General features: G+C 43.2%; 1 protein-coding gene across 3 annotated transcripts in view; it reads right to left on the bottom strand.

Moving 5' to 3' along the window:
• Positions 1-27,155, bottom strand: part of PQLC1 (PQ loop repeat containing 1) — a 108,450-nt gene that overhangs the window by 77,398 nt on the left and 3,897 nt on the right. For 2 of the 3 annotated variants that reach the window (XM_019524005.1, XM_019524015.1), the window contains exons 3-4: positions 16,307-16,440; positions 11,155-11,208 (exon numbers count right to left, since the gene is read on the bottom strand). In XM_019524005.1, the coding sequence (XP_019379550.1) occupies positions 11,155-11,208; positions 16,307-16,440 (188 nt within the window). The remainder of the gene's footprint in view (positions 1-11,154; positions 11,209-16,306; positions 16,441-27,155) is intronic. The other variant, XM_019524024.1, reaches the window with a different exon arrangement.

The following is a 27,155-nucleotide window of genomic DNA, read 5'->3' as shown; positions in this document are numbered from 1 at the left end:
ATACACACACACACACACACACACACACACTTTCAGTATGTCACTGTTCCCATCAGTTTACAATAGTGAATTATATTTTATTCCTCCTTTCCCATAAACTAAGAGCTCTTAAGATCCAGAAAGTTTCATCAACCATTTCTATATTTAGAATCTATACTCCTGAGAACAAGGTGAGTTTTCTGTAATATTTAAATACTTCCCTCTCTTCCACTTCAGTTGCTCTACACACATAATTTGGAAACCCATGAGCACCCTCATGTGGTCAGATATAAACTAAGAGCTACAGATTTTTTTTAAAAACCCACCGACTGCATCAGCCAAGTCTGCACCTTGAAGTTTTTGCTGCCAAAGTACAACTTGACCAAATCATCATCAACCAGTCTCTTCAATGAAGCCTCTGTGCCATTTACTCAGTTTCATTTCAGTGAGATTTCACTATCTTGACAAGTTACACAGGTGATGTCAAAATGCAAAGAGAAAGACCCTGTGTTGACTGTCCCAAAAGAGAAAAATCTCTTCAAGACAGGGCTATGCTTTGTGTTTGGGGTTCTCCCTCATGGCTGTTTGGTATTATGGCCCATTTCCAAGCTGCTGGCAGTATGCAAAGTAAAGTAATGCTATTTCTACCATTTCTCCTTTCTCCTGGAGTCAGAAGCATGTTTTCCTTTTGCAAGATAAACCTAGAATACCCTGTATATCCTGTAAGCAACAAAAGCATTTTTTGTGGGGGCTTTTTTGCTTCTCCGATTGTAACTTCAAAGAAGGGATTCAGTCTTTTTGTACTTAAACACCCTAGCACAGAGTAGTGTATAAATGTAAGTATTTTAAACTGCATCCAAAACACAAAACTGAGGGGGGAGGAAAAAAAAAAAAAAAGAGCACCACTTCCATGTTGAGATCATTTAATAGCAGTAAATGTAGAAAAGGATACAGAAGGCTCACAAGTTTCCTTCTCCAGGTAGGATCTTACTGCAGTTGTTCTGAAGGAGACCAGCCCAGGGCTGCAAATCCCACTCCCCTGCGAAACAACATGACCCCATTGCCAAAGAACGTGTGCATCCAGAATTCGGCTCCTCAGTCACCTGAGGACCCATCAAGCCTGACGGACATCATCCTCGATTTCATAAGGAAAAAATTAGAGACAGTATGTGTAACAATCATTCAAGATTCAGCAAAATGTTCTTCATTGGCTACATCTTATTTAGCAAGGACAAGGTGGGCAGAAAAGAAGGAAAGGCAGCAATCTTGAGAAGATATCATTACTTCTTTTAACTATAGATAACTGCACTGAGCCCCAACCAGGGGTCAGTCCTGGGTCTGGTTTTGTTCACTATCTTTATCAGCAACCTGGAAGATGGGATGTAGCGCACCCTCAGCAAGTTTGCAGATGACACCAAGCTGGAGAGTGTAGTAGACACACTGGAAGGTAGGGCTAGGATTCAGAGTGACCTAGACAAATTGGAGGATTGGGCCAAAAGGAATCTCATGAGGTTCAATAAGGACAAGTGCGAAGTCCTGCACTTAAGATGAAACAATCCCATGTACTGCTACAGGCTTGGGACTGAGTGGCTCAGCAGCAGCTCTGCAGAAAAGGACCTGGGGATTACAGTGGAAAATAAGCTCAACAGGAGTCAACAGTGTGCCCTTGTTGCCAAGAAGGCTAACGGCATACTGGGCTGCATTGGTAGGAGCATTACCAGAAGATAAAGAAATGTGATTGTTGCCCTCTATTCAGCATTGGTGAGGTCACATCTGGAGTACTGTGTTCAGTTTTGGATCTGCCACTACAGAAGGGATGCGGAAAAATTGGAGAAAGTCCAGTGGAGGGCAATGAAAATGGTTAGGGGCTGGGGCACATGACCTCTGAGGAAAGGCTGGGGAAACTGGGCTAATTGAGTCTGGGGAGAAAAAGACTGAGGGAGGCAGGATTTAATAGCAGCCTTCAATTACCTGAAGGGTGGCTCCAAAGATGGAGCTAAATTGTTCTCAGTGGTAGCAGATGACAGAACAAGGAGCAATGGCTTCAAGTTGCAAAGGAAGTTGAAGTTAGATATTAGGAAATACTTTCTCTGAGGAGGGTTGTGAAGCACTGGAACAAGTTTGCCAGACAGGTTGTGGACTCTCCATCCTTGGAGGTTTTTAAGACCGAGCTAGACAAAGCCTTGGCTGGGATGATCTAGTTGAGGATGGTCCTTCTTTGAGCAGCGAGTTGGACTAGATGATCTCCCAAGATGTCTTGCAACCCTAATTTTTTATGATATAATATACTTAAAACCATTCGATTCAGTACCACACAACATTCTGATGAAATTTGTTTTAAACAAAACCATTAGAGCATATTATCAGTAGCAGCACTTCAGACCTTTTAAGTCAAGAATGGATGCATTTTTAAAACTATCATCATTATGAATAAGTTCAACTATAAATGTTTCTGATCGTCACAGGGATTAAACTTTATGGCCCAATTATGCACGAGTCTCAGACAAGGCAATATGAATAGTCTCTTCTGATCTAAGAAATGAGGGTGTTAAGCCTAAATTAACTTAACCAGACATAATTAATGCCTGATGAGGGACTGAACTGCAAATAAATAAATAAACAAACAAACAAACAAACAAACCCCAGACAAAACTAAACCCAGTGAAATGAACTTTTGGAATAACCATCAGGCAGAAGAAAAAATGCAACACAGCCTGTCAGATCCATCCTTCTCAGCACTCTCAGGAAATCATTCATTCATTAGGGCCCATAATTTTTTGTTAAAGTATAGATTGGAATTAGACAAGCTGCACTTTCAGCAAGGGAAAGCAGCAGAGCCCCAAATCCACTTTTAATAGGTTGTTTTCAGGCTTTCTCTTTTTCAACTGAAGATCAAAATTTTCAGATCAGAAGAGCAGAGTTTCATTAAGATGTAAATCCAGTTCTACTGCAAAAATCTGTTTCCATGGGAGATTTTCCTATTGCCCTACATACATGTCATTAAGCGTAAATCTCTGTTGGGAGAGACTAAAGGAAATTGCTGCCATCCCAGGAGGGCTCAAAAAAATTGTGAGCTCTGAAATATTTTTCATAAAATAATAGGTCATGGAAGGAGGTGGGGTGGGATATTTTTCTTTAGGTGCCCTTGGGTAACATTTTCAAGCTTCCCTCAGCAACCCTAAAGGACAAAATTTACCTTTTAAAAAAAATGAAACCATAGATTCCCACATGCTCACACATGTCAGAAGCTGGAGCTTAAAGTCGAACGTGCCAGAAGTTTCATCATAAGACTGAAAGATGGCAGCAGTGCATTGGGCTGAAATGCTATGTGGGCTGATTCTGTACTGTGGAGAGGTTTTCTTGCTCAACTCCTTCCTCTGCAAGGGAAACCCAGCTGCACAGGACCCACAGCAAGAAGTACATTCCCCAGTACAGGAAGTTCCATAGATCTCCTCCAAGCCTCTAGTCATACAACTTTGCCAACAGACCCCTGCCAGACATACAGGTAAATGCACAATGGGAACTGAACTGATGCAAAATCCACACAACTGCATTTCCTGACATGCCACATGTGCATCGCAAGAGGCACAACTGGGGGAAATCACGCATCGGATACCTTAAATTTCAGTGAAGTGGGAGCCCAGGATTACACAGACTCCCATGGCTGGGAGTCCCATCAACTAACAGGGCTCCTAGCTAGGGTTACCATACGCCCAGGTTTTCTTAGACACGTCCTCTTTTTTGGCCCTCTTGTGCTGTGTCTGAGCAGGTTTTTTAAATAAGAGCAAATGTCCAAGTTTTCTGCTCTCCTGGGTTGGCTGCTCGGGGCTGGGAACAGCAGACAAGGCAACTGGCTGTTGGGGTCATGAGCTCCTTTCACAGGCTCTGGCAACAGAGTGCAAGAGCGCATGTAATGCAGGAGGTGCTTGGGCAGCAGGGCTGGGGGGCAGGGATCTGCGGGTCGGGAGTGAGAGGCACCAGCAGGACTGGGAGGGGAGTAGGGGGCTGCAGATCAGGAGTGAGGGGCACAGGGGATGGGATGGGTGACTGTGGGTTGGGTGCATGGGGCACTGGCCGCACCAGGGGGATAGGGGTGGGGGGCAGGGTACTGCAGCTTGGGAGGGGCACTGGCAGGGCTGGGTCAGTGGGTCCAGACTGAGAGGCAGCAGCAGGGCTGGGGGAAGGTGTGGCTTGTCAGTGAGGGGCAACAGAATGGGCAGGGGCAGAACACTGCCCCCCCCATCACATTCCCCCTGCCTGTCCCCCCCCCAGTGACAAGTGTCCTTTTTTCAACCTGGAAATATGGTAACCCTATTCCCAGTCCCAGGAGCGCACCTGGACATGTTCAATTAATGGCATGGCAGGAACCAGCTACAAAGTCATTATACATTTTTTGTGTGAAATAAGTTTGTGGCTTATTCCTTGTTTTATCATGCCATTCATTGATTGAATGTGAGGCTGCATCGCAATTTAAGATGTGATTAACTGGTTGAGTGTAATGCGTGGGAGGGACCTAAGTATACACAGGTAACCAAAAAACCTTCATGTTTATAAGGATTTATTTATACAAGACTCAGAACTATCACTCCATCCTGAGACAGCAGAACAGAACAAAACAGGGTAACTACAGGAAGAGTAAAAGACAACACACCCACCCCTTTGACAGAATGACAAGCAGCTAACACACTAAGGCTAAGTACAGTCAAACAGCATGAGGGTGACTTGATTCAATCTTTCCATCCTGCAATGGCCCAAGCCAGAAGCCAGGGGGTGCCTTGCATGCCTTGCTATTTGGCTGGAGCAGACAGCTTGGGCCAAGGCTAGCCTGCCCACCCTGCAAAGGGGGGTGTTTGAAGGGGAGGTGCAAAGCATCCTGTGTTGCTGGGGAATACAGAGTTGACTTGAATCTGGAGGGGATCTGGGATAGAAATTCAATAAACCGATTTAACCCAAATCAGTTAAGTCTGATACTACATGTATCCAGATTTATCTTAAACCGCTTTCGGACATTTTGACAGCAGTTTACATGCACTGAACTTCTATTGTGTTACAGATTTGAACTGGTTTCCGATCACTTATGCCAGTTTATGTGCAATTTCTGTCCCTAGCCTAAGGCACTTATACAAGCTGGAGAACACACCAAGGAAAGGAGGGAAAAGTTAATGGAGTAAGTTAGGAAAGCCTGCACAGCTCAAATGCCACTTCATTAACCAGAACACTCCGATTCTGTCAATTCTTCAACTTACATCAAGAAAATATTCCTAATGAAGAAACCTAATGAGACACTTGCCATATGCTGTGATAACAGGTACAAAACTTTAAAATATGATTCTACTAGAATGTCACAATTCTGTAGAAGTATGGAGTGGAGAGAAGAGATTTCAACCCCCTTGTTAGCTCTGTGCACATCTCTTAGGGGTCATAGTTTAGCTCAAGTACCAGGACTCAACATACTAACACCAGAGTTAAGAGTTCAAGAGCTTGATGATTCTTCATTTTTCACTATTTTATTCGTCTCCTAACTGAAATAAAGGGGACAAGAGAAGGAGGCAGCAGCAGAGAAGAAGTGATTTACTACAACTAGCATGCTACAGTCACTCACAGCAATAGGTAGAGCAAAAGTAATGCACACTTAAATTTTGGAACAGCTATCTATTTAATCACATTGCTGTATTTCCAATTCATTTATGTATCAGTACTGACTAAATGAACTGACCTACGCAGACATGTACTACTTTTGCACACACAATTTTTAAAAATACTTCTTGGCATACTGTTGTACTGAATAAATTAAGAATTTGCACTAAGGTGGCTTTCTTTTTCTTTTTGGTGGGAGGGAAGAGGGGGTTTTGTTTGTTTTTCTAAACTTCAATATTATTTGGACTCTATAGCTCTCTGGACTGGAACTAAGCAAAAGTTCTGGCCAGTATTCTCACACTATTTGGTACTGTGCGAGACAACCAAACAAGTTATTTTCAAGATTGAAAATAAATTTTATACACAGGAGAACCCTCCCCCCCCATGTGTTTAAATGTTTGAGTAATAAAAAAAAAAAACCAACAAAAGATGGTTAGTGTTTCACCAGAACTGTTGCTTCTTAGTTCTTCCTTTTCCTAGAACAGGAATACATTTTATTTCTATATACAAAACAGGAAGCCTACACCCTAGGGCCGATGCTCAGCTGCTGCAAATTGTCATTGCCTTATTATAGCCAATGGGGCTGTGACAAATGACACCAGCTGACGGCATTCTCCCAGTCAACAGCATCTATTTGACTTTCAGAATCAAGCATCAGATAAGAGCTTTTCAGGCTACAGTTATGAGGAAAAACAGGGGCATTAAGTGGTTTGCTGGATTACTGACAAGTATGCCTAAGCCAGATCCCGGAGAGCAGAGAAAAGACTCAGTTTCTTCAAAAGGGGCATCAGATGACAGCCTCAGCATTCATCTAGGAAGTTCACCACAAGTGCCATGGGACAGAGTGAAAATACTACTGTCAACAGTTTACTTGTCATGCAATGAAGCAACTCCCATGACAACCGAGCTTAAGTTAAAAATGAGCACAATATATTTATTGTAAAGTCATTATGTAATTGCAACACAAATTTAAGTAACTCCTGTAGGTTGGAATGGGAGTTGTAGAAGGGGCGATTTGGAGGGTCCAGACAGACTCCCTTTTTTCAGGCACCAAGCCCTGTACATGAAACAACTCCGAAAGCCTAGAAGCTCTAGAAGAATTACTTTGAAATTTGAAGTTGAAAAGCCCAGTTATAACCTCTTACTTGAAAAAGCAGTGCTGTACAACTCACTGAAAGACATACAGAAATACACAATCTCCACACCTAAAACACATCCCCACTCCCTTATGTAACGTTTTCATGAGAATCCCAAGCCAGGCAAGTAACTAAGTGAGATCTGAACTAGGGACAGAAGTTACACAAACTGGTGTGAGCAAGCAGAAACTGGTTTAAACCTGTAACAGAACAGAAGTTCACTGCATATAAATCACTTTCAAAATGGATGAAACTGGTTTGAGATAAACCTGGTTGAATGTAGTATCGGACTTAACTGATTGAGGTCAAACTGGTTTATGGAACTTCTGTTCCACCCCTGTGCTGGAGGGAGAGGGGAAATAAACCCCCTCCCTGCCCTCTTTGCCTAAGGGGGCCACCCCGGGCAGCCTCTGGCCATGCCCCTGTCCCTGGCATTGGAGCAGCAAGGGGGAAGGCCCTTGATGGGGCAGCAGCCCCTGTGATGGTGTCCTGGGAGTGCAAGCTTCTTCACAGCCTGGGGGTGCTGTGCTGCAGGTGGGAGTGAGGTGGGCAAAGCTGCTGCAGACTGTGCAGGACAACTGGAGGCAGTGCACTAGTAGCGGCTTAGGGGGTCGTGGCTACCCCTCTGAGCCCCAATGCCACCACTCACCCCACAGTCTGCGGCAGCTCTGGCCACCCCACTCCCATCTGCAGCTTAGCCCCCCCTGCCAGGAAGGGGCTTGCACTCCCAGGACACCATCATAGGGGCTGCTGCCCCATCAAGGTCCTTCCCACCTCACTACTGGGGTCCTGGGGAGAGAAGGGGGGGGGAAATAAACACCTTCCCTGCCCCCTTCGCCTCAGGGGACCATGCTGGCTGGCACCTGGCTGCGCTCCCACCCCTGCAGCAGTGGGGGGGGGGGGGGCCCCACCAGGGGCTGCCCCCCCGCGCCCAAGAACCCGCCCCCCGGGGGGGGGGGGGGGGGCCTGACACAGGCTGCTGCACCCAGGCCAAGCAGACCCTGCCACTGGGACAGGGGACAGAGAAAGGAATTAAACCCCATCTCCATTCACTTCAGGCTGGTGCTGGTGCTGGGGATGGCCATGCCCCAACCGCTGGAGTAGCAAGTGGAGAAATGCCTGACAGAGGCTGCTGTGCCCCTGCCTGGAAGACCCTGGCTGGGGTCCGTGCTGGTGGGACAGGGGGCAAATAAACTTCTTCCATTTCCCCTTCGCCCTAGTGGGGCTAGCATTTGGCCACACCCCTGCCCCTGCTCTGTCTAGGGATTAGAGGGGTGGGGCTAGCCCTGCTCCAGTGAAGCAGACAGCACAGCCCAGCCCAGGGCTGCAGAGCATGCTGGGGGACTCTGATTTAACTTAAACCAGAAGGAATTTTGTATAGGATTTAAGCCACCCCAAGGCAAGAAAGCACCATGTCCCCCTCACTCGGATTTTTTTAATTCAGTAGTACATGATATGCCTGCTTATTTACCTGTATGTTTCAGAAGCATTTTAAACATATCCAGACTAGTAAGAAATGTGTGCTTTTTTAACAAGCGCATACACAGAATAGACGCAGTAAACTGAATAATTAAAGTTGGAAGCACTCATGTTAGCCTGCCCTTTTCCTATACAATAGGACAGAGCTGTTCAACTTCAAAACATCTGGGGGCCACATGCCCCACAGGCTGCAACAGCAGGGGCCAACACACTGTGTTGGCAGTACTAGTGGGGCCCATGGGCCCCCTGGGCTGCATGCCCCATGCATGCATGTGCAGGTGGGTGCTCCCCTATGTAGCACAGCATCTCATTTCACCTTCAGCTCCCTGCCAGGTCCCCTGCATCACCATGCCACAAGGGCACTCCGAGCTGCCAGGCCAAGAGCTTGCAGCATAAACCAGGGGATGAAGGGGGAGCCTTGAGACCCCAGCTGTTGTTGCTGCCAGAGAAATAAGGGAAGCAGCACCCAGGTGGGACCCCAGAGACTACAGGTTAAACCCTTAGTGTATGGGCTACCAGCTGGACAGCCCTGCAGAAAGGGGAAAAAAAACTGAGTATTTCTTTTGATCCCTCTGGCTTTGCAAAGCTCAGGCTCATTTGTTAATTTGCTCATCACAGGTATCATGGAATACAGTTACATCAGCACTTCTGTAGAAACTCCTAGGACCAGTATCACCTAATATGATTACTGAAAGCTCTTAAGCAACTGATATTTAGAACTTATGCATTTTGGTTTTTTTACAAAAACAAACAAGAGCTAGTAATAGAGCATTCACCAAATCGTTTCCATTGCCTTTATTTTCTTGAAGCATTCAAAATTAGCCAACCTTTACCCTTCAACAAATGGACAGAAAACTATTTCCACCTATAGCACCACAAACAAAACAAATGAATATGGACAACAAGAATGTAAACATGTTAGGGATGGCATGTTTCATGTTTACTTTCTACAGGTTAGTATGTTTTGATGCAGCAAGCCAGAGAGAATGACTGAAAACTCAAGGTAAGACAACCAGCAAAACAAACACCATTTGATGCCAAACCTCAAAAAAAAAAAGTTTTGCAAAAGATATAATAGGAAAAGGTGCTTTTCAAAACGGTGGTATTTAACCAACACGCACTTTTGGAATACTACAAAATAAATGTTCTCTTCAGAAAAATCCAGACAAATACTGCTTTTGAATACACTGGGTGCATCTACACATACATTAATGCGCATTAAATTTAGTACCTCCAATGTGAGGTACTAAATTAATACATACTAGGCTGCACACTTTTTTTAGTGTTGTTTAATGTGCAGTAGACTAAGGGTTGGCAACATTTTTGGGCAGAGTGCCAAAAACACCTGCAACCTTGACATATAAGATGCTGGTGTGCCAGGGGCACACGGTAGGGGAACCACAAGGGGTCTGATCCTTGTTGTGGCAGTGAAGCCCAGACTCCTTGCATACCATCCAACCCTAGGCATGAGTGCCAAACAAAATGCTTTCACGTGCTATGCTCTGGTACCTAGGCTGGGGGTTGCCTACCCCTACAACAGGCTATTTAACTGCACATTAGCATAAAGTTATTTTTTTAAGTCATGTTTTAATACGCAGTAAAATAATCTACTGCACATTGAAGTGCACATATAGATGCGCCCACTGTTATTTAAAGATCAAATCCCCAGGCCTGGACTGAAAGTTTCAGGGAAGTGGTCTGTGGTGCACTGCTATGCAGGAACTTCTCTACTGATCAGAGACTGCACCCTTATTTACCTATGTTTACAACAGATTTACTTATAGTGATTTGAAGTCCCACAGGTACTCTTATTTCGAATGAGGAATTCCATGCTATGCTCTGTTATGACCTCCCTTACATAGCTTCCTTGTCACTGCAAACAGAACTGAAACACAGCATTCATAATCCAAAATAATCAGCACCTACATGGAATTTTGCATCATCTTAACAAATTCAGCATAGAAGCCAACTTAAATTCAAGTGATGCAACTTCAGTGTTTATACTGGGACTTGTTTCTCTGAACTGGCATCTACACTCCTTCAACTAAGACGCTTGTCACAGTTGCAAATCACTGAAATGCAGGGATCTACTATAGTACATGTTAGGAGATAAGCCTTGCTTGAAAAGGAACAAGTCTGCAATGCCACCAGGGCACTTAACACAGGCTAAACTGCTTGAACACGGGTCTGCTTGCTGAAACAAATACAGTCATAACAACAGACTCTTCTGGTTACTGAACCGGAAATGGTATACAGACACAGAACATACTATATTTCTCCTTCTCTCTAGCTAAGGAACACTCAGAAGTTTGAATGGATTCAGTTCAGATTTTAATAGTGACAGGAGACCAACATATGTGGGATCCATGGAAAATTAAAGAATGGAGTAGGAAAGCTTCACTGATCTTGTTACAGACCACTGTCATTTTGCTGAACTTGAGCTACTACGGCTCAGCCTAAAGCCATTCCCATACTTTTTATAGCTCGTTTCACAGCGGAAGCTTTCCGGAGAAAGGGCTCATGATAGGGAAGACAGTTCTGTGGGGGTTGAGGAGATAAAAAAATATTGTCATGACTCCACAAATTCCATTCCACAATACTTTGCTTCTCTCACTGGGTTAGAGAAAGGAAAATAAAATAAAATAAAATCAAGTAGAATGATGGGCTGTGCTGGCAAATTCAAAACCTCCTTTAAAACCACTGGTTTCTAGCACAAAACTGAAAGCATCTTTTCCTCTAGAAAGGTTAAAAATTAAACAGATTTCAGCATCTCAAGAAAAGATAGAATAAACATCTCCGAAGAAATGATCATACTATCATTTCTAACATGGTAAGCAAAAAAAAGCAAAAAGAAAAAAGTAATGAAGCATGAGTTATGTTTGAGATGGCAACTTCATGCAGGATGGCCTGGCACAGTACATACCCAGATAGGCTCTCTTGGGAGGTGCTTTGATGTCTTCGTCCTTACTATCTGCGGCTACATAAAAAAAAATTGAGAACAGGGACGAAGAGAAGACAAAACAAGCTAGTTAGATCCAATACAATTGTTGCTCTTTTAGTTTGTATTCAAGTTTAGTTGGTTAGTACAGTTTCCTGATAAAAATAAATAAATCATGCCAAAGAGTTTTAGATTCCATGCCATCTACAGGACTTTCCCCAACATTTCAGGGAAGACTGAAAGCTGAATGGTCTCAGTATATGATCCCATAACAATGTGATGGGAGAGAAACTAGGGGAGAAAACAAAAACTGCATGTAACATGCAACCTTCAAATTATGGTACAAATATGTATCTGTTTTCTACAGAAATAAAGTTTATATTGCTTTCTTTTGTCTTATAACCTTAGGTAAAAGCAAGGGTGGAAGAGATTTTCAGAAAAGAATTATGTAGGGACACGTAAGTACGGTATATAAAAACAGTGGTCTGCCTCAGGGTTGTGCAGGGAACTGTGTTCAAGAATGGGTTTCAACCAGCTTAAACTTACAATCACTTGTGTCAGAGGCTGATGGAGCAAACTGCCAATGCAAGTAATTCATATCCTGAAAGATTTAATTTTATTTCACACATCCTCTGCAGGTCTGAATTCTAGTTATAAACCACATACTGCCCAATATTGTTTTTCCAGGGCTCTCCTCAAGGGATCAGGGCATTATAGAAAATAGGGATAAGACAACACCAGACAGAGGGAAAGAGTCCAAAACACAGAGGAGAATAAACAAGTTGATTCAAAAAATAAAACAAAACAACTCAGTGGAGTTCTTGTCCCACTTAATCCGAGGCAAATGATGTAAGGCAAATAATAACTAAATGGGAACTGCCATCACCATCAGTGTAAGACACTGCAGCCACCCATGTGCCAAAAGAGAAACTTCCCAAGGTAAAAGTCATCTTTGCTTAGGACCAATAGATAAAATATTTAACTGTACCTTGCATTCGGACACATGCTACTAATAAAAGATTCCAGGGATACAACTGGGGATAGGGCTGGGGGGAAGGAAAAGACATCACCACCACACTGGGCCTAACTATATCTGCCGGGGGTGTTCAAAAAGTGCCTAGTAATTTTAGTTGCTTCCATTTTTAGATGGCGGCTTGAATCTCCTTTAAAAAGGGACTCAATTTTCAGAGGGTGATTGCCTCACATTCTGACTCTAAACCAGGCATCCCATAACAGAAGCTCTTGCCCTCCAAAAAAAAGAGGAAAAAAACCCATCAACAGTCACTTTTTTAAATCTTGCCCTTTTAGCATAGTTGCACCGATGTATGAAAGAATGCACACAGCAACAATGAAAAGCTGATTTATACAAAGAAAAGAGCTTAAACAAAATAAAACTCCAGCAAACTGAGCTGTTCTGTACTAAACGATCCAGCCACAATGCACACTACTGCTGCAGACACCCAATTAAACTGGGCAATGACTGAGGAGGGCTATTATTACCATTACAATAGTGCCAGGATATCCACAAATATAAAAAGTCTGAGTATGATCAAAATGGAATTTTAAAAAAATCCAATAACTTATGTCTGTGACATTATCTAAAGCCTGCCTCCCATTAACATAGCGTTCATAGCACATTCTCATCCATTTGAAAGGGAATTTTCCTACCATTGAGAAGTTAAAGTCTCTTGTATCCTATACCTTTGTTAAGACTTCAGCTATAAAAAAAAAAACAAAAACAAAAAACCACCAAAACACACAACAGGATGCACAAAACAGGATGTAATCCCTCTTAAATCGACTATATTCAACTGTGAGGGAGACCTCTTGAATAAAGGGGTGGGGGGGAGAACAAACAGCAGCACGAAATGGGCTTTGCTACTTCCAGCTGACATGCAGTTTGCGAGTACATAAGAGGATAAATCTTTCCTAGAAGTCCCAGAGGGAAAGAAATAAATATTCCAGTAAAGAAAAACCAAAAGAAGCAAAGTTTCCCTAATAACAAGGCAGGAAGGAATAGCTCTTAGAGGAGATAGTGTCGCTCTGACAGAGCCTAGGGAGGCTACACTTTTTAAGCTGAAAGGGACACCAGATAAATGAACGTGTCAGCACTGTACAGTGCTCCAACTAAATGGGTTTATGAATATACCTAATTAACTGCCACTAACATGTTCTTCAAACCAGTGCTCAAACTCACAAAACTGGTCTGTCAGGATTGAGAGTGACCACTCCCCTTACTGCCAGGAAGATAAAAAAAGTTCACTTCCTCCTGAACTAGCTATTCCAGAGGGGTATTTTGAATAACTAGGAAGGTCAGTCAGCAGGGTAAACAAAAAAAAGCCCCATGTTACTTCTGTATAATTCAAGACCTATTGGGCAAATGTGCACCAGGGTTATTAGAAAACAAAATAAAGCAGTCACCATTAAATGAAGATGGAGTAAGGACATTTTTACTTTTTAATTTACAATTATTATTTTGTGAGGACATTAGAGAGGAGGGAAGAAAGATTTAAGAAGTCCTACAGTGCTTGCATATATCACATCACAATACAAAATTTGGTACTCTTCATCCACAGATCTCATATACTACTCAAAAGTACTAAACTGAAGCTCAGTCTAGGAGAAAGTGAAGTACAGAAAGATTTTAAGAGCTAGCTCAGAATCACATGATAAGTTGTAGCAGAGCCAAGATTAAGCAGACAGATCATGTGATTCCCAGTCCTATGCTTTAACCTCAAACCTATCCTTCCTCTCTTGATAGAAGCATTTTTGCCTAGGCACCACAAAATGCTGATTTCAAGTCAGTATGTTACAACTACCAGTGAGTTCTGAGATTGTGCGTGTTAATAGTTTTCTTTCCCCCCCCCCCATCCTGTAAATCTTACTATTATAATCATATCACTAAATAGCCTTATCGCTTAAGAGAAAGCTGTGGGAGAGAAAACTTAGGAGAACCACACAGTTGCACTGTGCTGTTCCAATAACAGACAGTTTGCAAAAAAGTACAATAAGCTTTTTACCTTTTTTTTTTTTTCTTTGCAGCAAAAGCTCCCAACAGGCCAAATTAATCTCGCTGGCTGATTAAACATATAACAAACTGACTCCTAGGGAAGGACATCCAGTGACAACAAGCTCCTGCAACATGTATCCTTACATACTAATGAAAAAATTGGTTTCCCCAATAGGCAACTGTGTATCTGTACAGGCAGGGTTTTTAAAAGAGAAGGTGTCCTGGGCTGGATTGGACTCCCGTCTCTAGCAGTTATGTAAGAAGCTTGCCAGACAGAGGAAGAGAAGATGGGCTGGCCCAAAGATTTACTCCTTAACTATATAAAATGCAAACACAGAGGGCACGTCTACGCAAGACATTTACTGTGCAGTTGCCTAATTCAATGCGGTAAATGTCTCAGCATCTATATATGCGCGTTATCAGGGGCACACAAAACTAAAACTCCACAGCAGCACTGGTGTGGAGTTTTTCTGTGCACAGCATCACACACGTAGACACTGAGCCAGCTGGCTGGGGCACAAGGTTGCTCCAGTGCAGGAGCTGCCTGCAAGCTAGCCCCAGGCTGAAGCACTCTTGTGCTCCAGCCATCCCCTCCAAGCACACTGAACTCAGCTAGAGCACCCCCAGGCTGGCAGGCCAATCTCCAGGGCCCCCTGCCAGCCGCAACCTGGCTCATTGTGCTGCAGTCCAGGTAAACATGTAGACACGCACAGGGGGAAGCTTTCTGCTCTTTCCACAGCCAACAAGAATCCTGAGGCAGACAGTGAATGTTCTTCTCCCAATACTTCTTTACACTTCAATCCCTGCCAAATGTGGAAAGCTTTCTAAAGTCATTCATCCTCTTAAAACTAACATTTTCAGAAAACGAAGTCCCAGACTACAAGACCGAATAATGGATAGGGAACAGAAAGTTGCAGATGACTTCATGTTCTTTAGGAGGTCACTTACCTGGGCAACTTTACAAAACATTCCAGAGAAACTGGGGCATGAGGGTAGGAACTCTCTTTCTATTAAATGGATAATGTATTAATCTATTAAATGGATTACCCTGGTACTGAGCAGCATCTATGGCCTTTTAGGGCTCACTCAACCTGGAAAGGCTGTGGTGCATGAAGCTGGAACAGACCCTCACTTAAGGAAAGAAACAGATGGAGGAAAAAAAGTTACACACCTATGTTGACAAAACAAATGAGAAGCTGACAGGTTTGCAGTCTGTCACCAACAAGAACAGATGGAAAAAGAAAGTGGAAGTACGAGATCTGCGGAAAAAAGTCTTACATTCAAAACCTTGTCTAACTTTATCCCAACTACATAGCTGGACCAATAAAAGATATCACACTAAGAAATCCTTGCTTCTCTCAATTTCTGGACCATCATGGCTATATCATCATTCTGACACTACTCAAGTAAAAGTCTGCATTTTTCACATTTCCAAACTAAAAGAAGAAAGTTGCTACAACACAAATAGCATCATTACAAGATTTATTTAAACAAAAACAAACAAACAAACAAACAAACAAACAAAGATATTCAGGCCCACATTGGAAATACTGACATAAAAAAAGATCTGCATACAGCAAGACCACAGCAACATGTGGTATTACAACGTATTCACATTCAAGGGACACTGCCATGTTATCACCCCTTACATTGACAATATGGTGACAAGAATAGAATATTTTATGTACCAGCAACCACACAAAGTTGGAAACAGCAAGATGAGGTTTCCAACGCTGGCCAGTTGTGTCTCTCTGACCTAGAGACTTGGCATGAAAGTACAGCAAAAGGAATAGAAGTTCTGCGCTCATTCAAGCTTGACTGTAGTATAGTCAAGGCTGGCACTTTAGCATGACTTTCAGAACTACTTCCTAAGTGACTGCATTAAACTTTGAAGAGAACTCATAGTCTCTAGGCTGAACTAAGACCCATTTAGAAATAAATTAAATCTTTAAAAAAATCATTTGGAAGAAAATTATTTTAAAAGAAACATTCGGGAAGTCCCATGCTGGATCATCAAGAAACGATGGTTTGATGCAATACATACAGAACTTTTATCCAACCATAGATACTTTTAAAAAAATCATTTGGAAACACTGCGCTTAGCAACAACCTGTTACCATCACTGACCTGCAAAGGAGCGGCGTTTTAAGTTTAATTCATTTGACACACGTACTTCAGTGCATAGTTTCAGCATCAGTAACATAGTAATGATCATGATAATGCTCTGCCACAAAAGAGGGGACTCAAAACGCCTTCCAAACCTAAAAAGTAAAAAAAAACAATAATAATATATTAAACATCTCAAAAGATGATGAGCTTTATACTCCAATAACCTTCACCCATCAATCATAGCGGAATGTTTCATGATTGGATCCTAAACAAGGACCATTTGTGAGAAATCTGCAGAGAAGTGCACTAACTTAATATAATCACAGTCCACTTGCATTTGATGTAATGCCCTTGGATAGGATGTCACTGGAGACAGAACCAGAGAGCTAAGGATCTAAAAGCAGGAGCATCTCCTGCTGGAGCTAAAGGCCAGGTTTGTTAGTATCAACAGAGAGGCGATTCATAAGCCTCCAGTGGCCCAAACACACACAGAAAGAGATAGCAAGCAAAACTGTGTTAGAATGGGGGGATGACGTATGGCTGTTGAAGTGGATGTACAGAAGCCAAGTAACAAGTCCCTCCGGCACCACACTTGGGACTCCATAGACATCATTTATGAAATACATTAGATGAACTCATACTAGCAACTGCTTCACTCTCCCTGTCCCTGGCCAAGAAAAATGTCACGACTAATCTGACATTTTAAATTAGAACAGCTCCCTCCCTCCCATCCTCCAACACAACTACAAGCATCAGGCTTCACCGTACCCCCCAGTCTCCGGGTAACTTGACAACATACACCAAAGATCATTAAATCTAAGCTAATCTGAACTGGGGAGACAGGGAGGAAAAGACCAATTTCAAAAGCATAGGAAAGACGCCACTCAACTGAATATAGGGACGTGGCAATATCCTCCCCTGCCCACCCCTCATTTTAATTTATATTTGCTTATGAATGATATTTGCAGGGGATTACTGAGATCTCCTACACCTCATGCAGAAAAAGAAACATGGATTGTAGCCAGAGAGCTACTATGTTTGCACTAGAGTCTATCATAGGAAACAAGACCCCTTGTGGAACAGCTCAATAGTCCCCCTAGACATCATCCATAAGCAAATTAAAGAGAAAGGAGTGGGAGTAAGGGGTGGGGAAGGCAAGGGAGGAAGGAAAGTCTATCACACACAGTTCTTGCAAGATGTGTTAGATTTATGTCAGGGAGGCATCAGGTATGCAGTTGTGAACTTGTTCTCTTTTTCTCTCTCTTCTTAAACATAGTTGTTAGGCTTTGCACCTGGCTCTTTCTTAAGGAATATGGTAAAGACACACTGTCAAGCTCCATAACTTCCTGCAGTGCCACCCAAAGTAGCAGGAAAATGATTGGTTAATGTTTTATGACACTTCAGCAAAAAGAAAGAAATAGTATGCTCTACTTTATATTGCTATAGCATAAGAGGTATGATGCAAGGTCTCCCATTTGCTCAGAGTCCATCTTATAAATGCCCTCAAAACTGGTTCCAGTAATGCCTGGATATGATTTTTAAGCTTAATTTTTCTTATGGTAAAGCTCTGGGCAAGGCCAGGACTTATTAAGAGAGATCAGCTATGCTGGTCATCAAGCCCCAGCACCGTGCAAGTGCTAAATAAGTGAAAATAAAATGTACTACAATCATGTCTTTAGAGAGCTTCATTTTTATTGTTATGGATCAAATAAGTCCCCAGCTAAATTATTTCCTGACAAAAGAAAATGGAAAGTGCCCGAGTACTAAGCATACCTGGAATTATTCCTTTCTCTGGGGGGGCCAGGTGGCTCTCCTGCAGAAACAGACCATTCAAATGGAAATGGCCAGGTATTTAGCTGCCTAACCATACCCACCTAAAGTACACGAAGAGAAGTCCATAAGCCTCCACACTACCACCCATGACCTCCAGCTCTTCTGGCAGCCACATACAAAAGGCCTTCTCCTCTACTACTACTTTTGGGGAACAGGTAATCAGGAGAAGGTTTCAGTTTGTGGGGGGTCATACCATGGCAGAGTCAGGACCAACAAATTCAGAGGTTTGCTACAGAATGGTGGTGGGGAGATGATACAGCCAAGTCTAGGCATCCTAGTCAAAGTCACAGGAAGAGCTTCCATTGCGTCAGGAAGAATGGGTCGGGGGAGAAAGCAAAGCAGAGGTGCCATTGTGGCCCCAGCCCTGAGCCCCTCCCAGTCAGATTCTACTAATGGTGCTGAACCTAGAGATTCAGGCAACCCTTATTGATAAAGCCACCCATGACCCCTTGTGTTGTGCTAATCACACCCTAGAGCAGCATGAAGAGTGAGCACAGCTAAGTGGCAAAAGCCCTTAGATGGCTCCTTTCTTCAGCACAGTCATGATATATTGTGTCTCCTATTTAACAAAAGAAGTAACCACAGTCCCTCCAACACCCGTGTGCACTGCTCCTCAAGCTCTGGGCACAGTAGAGTCTGGAAGATGCAAAGCAAATACTGGACCTGGCAACCATGGGGCCCAAGGCTAGGGATAGATATTCAAAAAGCCTGAGCCTGAATTGATTCAATCTTTGCAGGTTAGTCTAACTTGGCTAGGCTGAATCGGTTTGTAACCGTGAAAACATCCCCTCTGGACTGAAGAAATGCAAGCACATACCTGCAGTGGCCCAGGCTAGAAGCCAGGGGGCACTAGAGCAGCCCTCCCTTCCCTTCCACAATGCTGAGCTGAGTGGGGGCAGGATACTCTGATTAGGAAGATCTGCCTGCACCATCCCAGGCTTTTCCCCTCTCGCTGCTCAAGAGGCGAGTGTTGCCAGACCCCAGTGCTAGCACTCTGAGGCAAAGTTGGGTGTGTAGTGCATGCATCTGTTGATGATATGGAGCTTTTCAGTCTCCTTCTCCCTGCTTTAGTCATACCATCTGCAGCAAACTGACAGGCAAGCAAGCCAGCAGGGTTTATCAGCCCATCAACAAAACAAAATCCTCTCTCATTAACTCAAGCTCTTCTCAAACAGCTTTTTCCAAGGAAGGAACAGAGGGACATTACCAGTTGACCTGTTGACTAGCTCCAAAAGCCCTAAGGGGATACTGTTCTGTCTGTGTGTCCCAGTGAAATTGGACAAGGACATCCTCCCCACCCCAGCATTAGCTAGCATATCACATGCCTAGGGTCCATGCTGTAGGAGATGGGAGGGAGGCGGGTGGGGCTCGCTTAAGCAGCGAGCAGGAGGTGGGGCAGGGAAGCCAGGCAGATGCTGTTGTACCTGCAGTCTCCCCTCAGAGCTCTGGCCAGGGAGAAGGGGGGCGGGGTCAGCTCTGCTCTCCGGAGCAAACAGTGACACCCAGAGCTGCAAAACATCTGGGATGCTGGGGGACTCTGGTTTAGCTTAAACGAGGAAGGGGTCTGTGACAGATATTGCATAAACCGGTTTGACCCAAATCAGTTAAGGCCGATACAACATTCAGCCAGGTTTATCTTAAATCAGTTTCAGCTATTTTGAAACTGGTTTATGTGCACTGAACTTATGCTCTGTTACAGGTTTAAACCGGTTTCGGATCACTTAAACTGGTTTGTGTGTAATGTCTGTCCCTAGGCCAAGTGAATCATTTTGCTGGAGGCCCCCAAACTGCTTGAACAGACCCTGTTCAGTTGCCTCGTGGGACTTTCAGAAAGGAAAAATCTGTCCAGCTGTTAGCAACAACTGGCAAAAGCCCTTTACAGTAGATGTAGAAAATGCTTATCCCATTACAAGAGCATTTTTAAAAGGTTAATTCAGTTGTTGTAAGGGGTGCCGAGCTAGCAGCACTGTAGGCTGCAGTTCTATTTATTTTTTTCCAGGAAAGACTGTGGTCACTAACATTCTTCACTCTTGACCCAGAGGGAACATATTTGAGTCTCTCCTGGCCCATTTAAGCCCTGGAACATACGTTGGGACAGCCCCCAGTGGTATTAGCCTCTTGTGATAAATGTCGCCCACTTCAAACAAAGAAACGTAATTGCCTCAGGCCACCACGCGTCAGATGACAATGAGGTACAATCCCCATAAGTTTGTTTCATGTTACAACAAGGAATCGGGAAGGAGTCAGAAGGCTCTACTGCTAACGCTGAGTCATCTATCCTTTTTAAAGCTAATGATTATCGAAATGGCACAGAAGAAATCACATGCAACTGAAAGCAAACGACACAATTCTTATAGTAACTGCAAACAATATATGAGATATAGAGTTAACATATCACAGCACAAAGCATTGTTTCCACTACAAACTGTCATAATCAGTAACCAATTCCTTCTTTAGATGGCATGCATTTTCTAGATACTGTGTCTATCTTATCCTAGATGAGATAAAAGTTACAGAGCATCCATTTTGCTCAGTATCGTTAGAAATGAATGTCAGGGATGGGGGCCAGGGGAGGAACATATTCCAATAGGCAAATTTTAATTTGTATGTGAAACTAGGGTTCAAAAGCTGGTCTCCCAGCAGCACAATACTACAGTTTTGCCATCCAGATTCAAAATTCTCCCCATCTCCATTCCCAAACAAGAAAGCACCAGGAGTGCTGGGAAGGCAGGGAAGACTAGAAGACCCTAGCGTTGTTATTTAGGTTTCAGGGGCGGCATTCAACCATCTTTTCTACCTGGCAAAAGTTGTTACTCATATTGTTATTAAAGCAGGGACTTGTGGATGGGAAGGTTCAACAAGCTTTTTCATACAGGGTGGAAAATCCCATAGGTGCCCAAGGAAAGAGGAGCTGGAACGTTAGAAGATCCCCCACCTGCTTTAAGCCAGCTGGAAGCTCAGAATGCTAACTATCACACAGCAAAATAACTATGAGATCTGCAGCATGTGGAGGGCCCAATGGCAGATTTAACGTACTTTTTTTACTTAAGGTTGCCTATAAACATGCAGAGAGGCTGCTTTGACACACTGTAATTACAGCACATCAGAGCAGACTCAATTCATCTAATCTGCTGGAGCATAGTAATTACCATGCTCCAGCAGATTCCAGCATCACATGTATCAGCATCCCCAAGCTGAAAAGTGGTGGCAGGGGCACTTTAACTAAAGCTCGTTCAACAAGTTTTAGCTAAAGCGCTCCCACCACCATTTTTCAGTATGGGGGCGCTGAAACATGTGATGCTCCAGGTGCTTTAATTAGAGCAGCTCTCGGATCCACTCAAATTAAACCACCTCCACCCCCACCACCACTCCCAGAGCACGTGTGTAAATGCCCCAAGATGTTAACCATCAGAAAATAAAATGTAGTTCTTGAAAGTGCAACTGTAGCACAACTTTTTAGTAGTATTCAGTGGATCTTAGTCCATGTGAAACTGAGGGGGATTAAAAACCTCATCTAAAGCCAAGTGATTCAGGGCAATTTCTAACAGATCATAAAGTAGGGACCTCAAGATATCTAGTCCAACCCAGGGATCAAACCTGCAACTTTGGTGTTATTAGCACCACACTCTAACAGCTCAACAATCAGGCTTTTCCATGTAACTCCACCAGTACACCTAATGCCAGCTGCAACAATCCTGTTACAGTAGCCCTGAGCCTAACTTGAACAAAAACTGGAAATTTCATTGTAAAACTGACAATCTAAAAAACAAGCTGGATGAGACCAGCCTCATCTTCAATAACAACCAAACTGGATTTTAATGTTTGAGAGGCAAAAGAACAGTAACTCTTTTTTACTAGGATGCCTTTAAAAACACAACACAAAACTTGATAGCAGTTAGGGTGCTGAAACTACCATCTATTGTACTGCCCTGGCCTCCTAATTTCCTAATAACCCCCAATCCATCTGTCTCCATCTATTGCTTCTTTTCTTATAGCTAGATTGTAAGCATCCTAGGGATAGAGACTATGTTGTGTTCTGGTTGTACAGTACCTACCAGTACATTCCTGATCCACAATCAGCACCCCTGGGCATTACAATAATACGAATAAGTAACAACAATGACCTATGACAGCCTTTAAAACTCAGGTCAAGTCCTTCAGCTGTGTAAATAGATTGTAAGCTGGAAGGAAGCTGTTACAATTCAATGCTTTGCTGCCAGGATCACAAGAAGGGAAAATGTTGCAACACTAAAATGGTAGCCAGCGGGAAATGTCAGAGAGAAACTCACTTCAAAATACTAACTGCCTGGTGAAATCTGCCCTTTGGTATGTGGTCTTTCAGGGACAGAAGTTGCACATAAACTGGTTTAAGTGATCAGAAACTGGTTTCAACCTGTAACAGAACAGAAGCTCAGTGCACATAAACCAGTTTCAAAATGGTTGAAACTGGTTTAAGATAAACCTGGATGAATATAGTATCAGACTTAACTGATTTGGGTCAAACCAGTTTATGACGCTTCTGTCCCAGATCCCCCCTCAGGGGGGCAGCAAGACAGGAAGTGAACACACAGCCAGAAAGCTGTGCTGTAGCACCCCCCGGCTTCTGGCTTGAGCCAGTGAGGACATGTGGCTGCATATCCTGAATCAAAGGTAAATGTCTGTTTATTTCTTTTTCAATTTAGTCTCTGCAGTTTAGATTAACCTGCAAAGACTGAATAAATTCAGCCTCAGGCTTTTTGACTGTCTGTACCTAGCCTCAGGGTTTGCTTCAAGATGAAGAGCAGAGAAGGACAAAACTAAGCAAGACTTCTGCTGTCGATAACTGGCTCTGTTATAGGAGATGCATTAGATAGAACAATCTACCACTACTACATTCTCTTTGCTGGGGACTCCTTTCATCTTCATCATCAGTTCAGTCTTAAAATAATGACCAGCAACTTTTTGCCTGTGAAGCTAAAACAGTCTTGAGAGAGAAGTTTTCCTAGCCTGCAAATAGTTCTATCAGCAGCCATCCCTGGATCGCTATCAGAAGCAAAGAACTGGTAAAAATGGGGGGGGGGGAAATCAAACATATTTGCAAGTGCCTGCTGTTCTCCTTCATGCTGTGCAAGCTAGACAGTAAGGTTTTGGTAAGTCCCTGTGCTCTGGGTTTGAACAGCACCTAGTACAACCAGATCCTAGTCCATGGGTTGGGTTCTCATTCTCTACAGTAATAAAAACAAATAATAGTATTAATCAGGGAGTCTAACTTAGGCAACAGTGGGTGTATCTACATGTGCCAATAAAGCGACATGATAAAATCTAGTGAGTCAGCTTTTCCCAGGTGCAGCATCTGCACATGCAGATGCTACGTCTGGGACCACAGCAGTTTGAGCCACGGTGGAGCATCCCCAGGCTGGCAGGCGACTCGAGGGAGGGGAAGGGAGGTCAGCCCCAGGCTCCAGGAGATGGCATCATGTGGTGGATGAGTTGGCTAGGGCACCATGGGATTAGATGGCAGCCCGGGGTCTGACCCCCTGCTGCCTGGACTGACCAACAAAACGTACTCGGGACAGTACTATCTTACGGTGGGGTTAATTAATCTACTGTGCTCTAATATGGGCACTTACATAGGCAATTCTGCAGTAAAGCACATGTGTAGATGCACCCAGTGAAGCAAAAAGCTATGTCTTATTGGGCCAGATACAGATCTCAAATCAATCTGGACCAACTAATTTCAATTAACTCACTTATCATTGGTTACAAAATACCAGATTCTAGCCCCTTTTAGATAAAACAGAGTGGAGACCAAGTGTAATGCACTTACAAAAAATTAAGCTTGCAGCTGAATAATGAATTGAACTTTTCCAGGTAACATCATATATAAAAAATGGAAATCCCTTAAATTAGCTGCAGTAGCTTTAATGAAGGTCATTGCTTGAAAACAGTTCCAAGCTTGCAGAGTTCTTTTTTGGGAAGGGTGTGGGGGTGTAGGCTGAAACTGTTGAGTGACCCTGAAATCACTGCTCATCAGACATGGTATCCCAGATAATTTAGGAAAAAAATTGGGTGTAATGTTTGATTGGCTAATTTAAACTGATAGGAACCTTTATCTCCAGGCCCACATATAAGTATTCAAATATGTACTGCAAGCTCAGAAACTGATGGCATCTTTCCAGTGCCTTCGACTTAGGGGCATCATGCCCACGGTAACCATTATTTAGTTAAAGTCAGTTTTCTCATTACAGTTTACACCCAATTTGAGGGCTTGCCTCCCCAGAGACTTTAATGCATACCAAAACAGTCATTTAAACAAGCAAAACAGATGAAGTGGTTCATTTGTTTGTTTGTTTTTTAAAGCAGCCAAAGAAATAATTTTGTGAAACTGTAAAAGAAAAGCAGTCTCAGGGAATTACATAAATGTGTTTCCCCTCCCCTCCACCCAACACCCCTCAGTCAAATTTTGACTAAATCAGCTGAGGAAATGCAAGTCAGGTTGCATGTCACTATGACCATCTTACAGCAGGGGAAAACTGAATGCATGAAGGGTAGTGGGCAGGCTAGTGGCACAGCCAGAAACAGAAACCAGGTTTCGCAAATCCCAGTTAGTAAGCTCTGTCCATAAGGCTGCCAATTTAAAAGATAAGTCTGGTTTCTGTATTTTTTTTATTAGCACTACAAAGACAGCAGCATTTCAACCTGCAATTTAAAACAAACAAACAAACAAACATGGGTAATTTAATATTGCGGTTAGTACTTTTCTCATGGAGAAGACAAAAGACTGCACAACTCAAAAAAATTCCACCCTACTGGAAACAGCAAGAAGCAACACTATTTTTGACTGATCTTACTCATTAGGAAGCAACTAAAAACACCTACTATCTACCTTAGGGACATCCTTCCAATTTTCATTCCTTCAGCCTTCTATTTATTCTGATTAACTTGAAACAAACCCTGAGCAATTTTGATCCCCAAGACATGTTGTATATCAAGCTTAGGAAAAGTCACACACACGTGCGCGCGCATGACTGGTGGCTCCTGAGTCGGGGAGGGGGGCACAATTTGTGGGTGGGCCAGAAGCCCCATATCCACTCCTATACTTTTGTGCCATGGCTTAGTGTGTTCCCCTCTCCCTTCCCCCCACCTGCTCAGCAAAAAAACTGCCCCATTCTAAGTGGTGCCGAGCCAGGAGCCAATCCCAGGGGGGCATGTGCCCCCCCATTGCCTGTGCACGTGCGTGCGCGCACACACACTAGGAATTCTTCCCTCCTTGCAATCCCACTAATCATTCAGGCCCTTCTTCTATGTGCTTGGTCCTGCAAAGCAGTGAACAACCTAAACGCCAGATTGGAAGCAAGGCCCTGAATGCCATTTCTATCATATCACACCTGATATTTTAGCAGTCACACACAGCATTTTGGTGTACCTACATGTGGATTAACTCAAAGACAAGCAGCAGACACTTTGTAGCAGCAGCATGCATTAGGATGTCAAATAGGTTCTCAAAAGGGATAAAAATCTAACAACACAATACTTCTAACGCCAGAACAGACATTAAATGATCAGAAAGTGTATTATAGGGAGGACCTCTGTCTTGGCATACGCATAGACCATATGATCCAATCAGAGGCTTAAAAAAGAAAAAAAAAGTAGTAGTCATTTAACGACTACAATGCAATGACAACAAAATAATAAAATAATAAATAATCCTGGTTTTAGTGTCCAGACAGTCATGTTCTTTGAGTGCTGATCTTGTCTAGACTGGTCACAAAGCAACATCAGCAGTCAGATATACATGTCCAATGGGTGAAAGAATTATCACAAAACTAAATATCAGTTTAATATTGTATAGCAAATAAAATAAGTCACCAACCTGCTCCATGACAAGTTGACACATTATATGCATGTTGATATTAAGAGAACGTGTCTTTTAAAGAATGAATCTTTCATTTGCATACTTCCCTCACACGCATTTGAAGACTGTTACCCCACCAAAAAACCTCTCAGCACTTCACTGTCTTACAGTGGAATAGATACCTTAAATTTTGAGGAAATAATCTAAGGAAACACAATGCTGTTTTAAAATCATAATTGTTTTACAGTGATACCAGACATCTCTGTATCAGTGGAACTACTTGCATAGTACAGGGCTATTCACTACGAGCAAGGGTGGAAGAATCAGAAACTTCAGGCTGGGCAAACTAAAAGTGTATAGAACTTGACTGAACTTTAATGAGAGTGGTTACATCATACACTTTAAGCATGTTATAGGATACATCCAGTTTATAGCTCTGACAACACTCTGAATCATGTCTGTGTGTCCTGGTCCCAGCTGAGGCCATTCGTTCAAAGCAATGCAAGGGGTCTTTCAGGATCAGAGGGCAGAACAAACACAAAGCTAACGTCCTTTAACATAGTGTTTCTCAACCCGTAGGTCACAAGAATATATGAAAGGGTTGTGGACAAACTTTAAAAATGGATTCTCCTTTAAAGAAGAAAAACATGGGAAACTTGCAAGGGGTTGCTTGGGGCTGCTTGGAGCCCCCCATGCCCCACACACACACCTTCCCCACACACCCACCCCCCTGCCCCACATGCTGGGGGTGGGGGGCAGTGAGTCAGGAGCGAGGGGCACTGGGTCAGGACTGGCTACTGATGTTTACAAAAGGGTCCTGGTACAAAAAAGGTCGTGAACCACTGCTTTAAACAGATCCATCAATAATGTATAAATACTGACAGAAGCCATAGAACAAGCCATCACAACCAGGTTAAAATATGTATTATAATAAAGACCCGTTTCCTCTCTAAATTTACACATTAGACATTGAAGTTTTCTTACCTGAAATTTGATTTTTCATTATTTACACAATTTACTAGGGGTGCACTGACAGATTTTTGATGCCGATACCAATAGCCGATTTTGAAGGAGGCATATTGGCCAATACCAATCCAATTTCCAATATACAGCTCTTTAGCTTGAAAAGCTGCATCCAGCTGGTATGTCTGATGTGGTGGAAAGGGAGGGAAAGGGGTGGAGGGGCAGATCAAGGCTCCT

Source organism: Gavialis gangeticus, unplaced genomic scaffold, assembly GCF_001723915.1.
Source record: "Gavialis gangeticus isolate Ggan-Ray unplaced genomic scaffold, GavGan_comp1, whole genome shotgun sequence".
Taxonomy (NCBI): Eukaryota; Metazoa; Chordata; order Crocodylia; family Gavialidae; genus Gavialis; species Gavialis gangeticus.
Note: the sequence above shows the minus strand (reverse complement) of the source record. Positions and strands in the feature narration are given on the sequence as shown.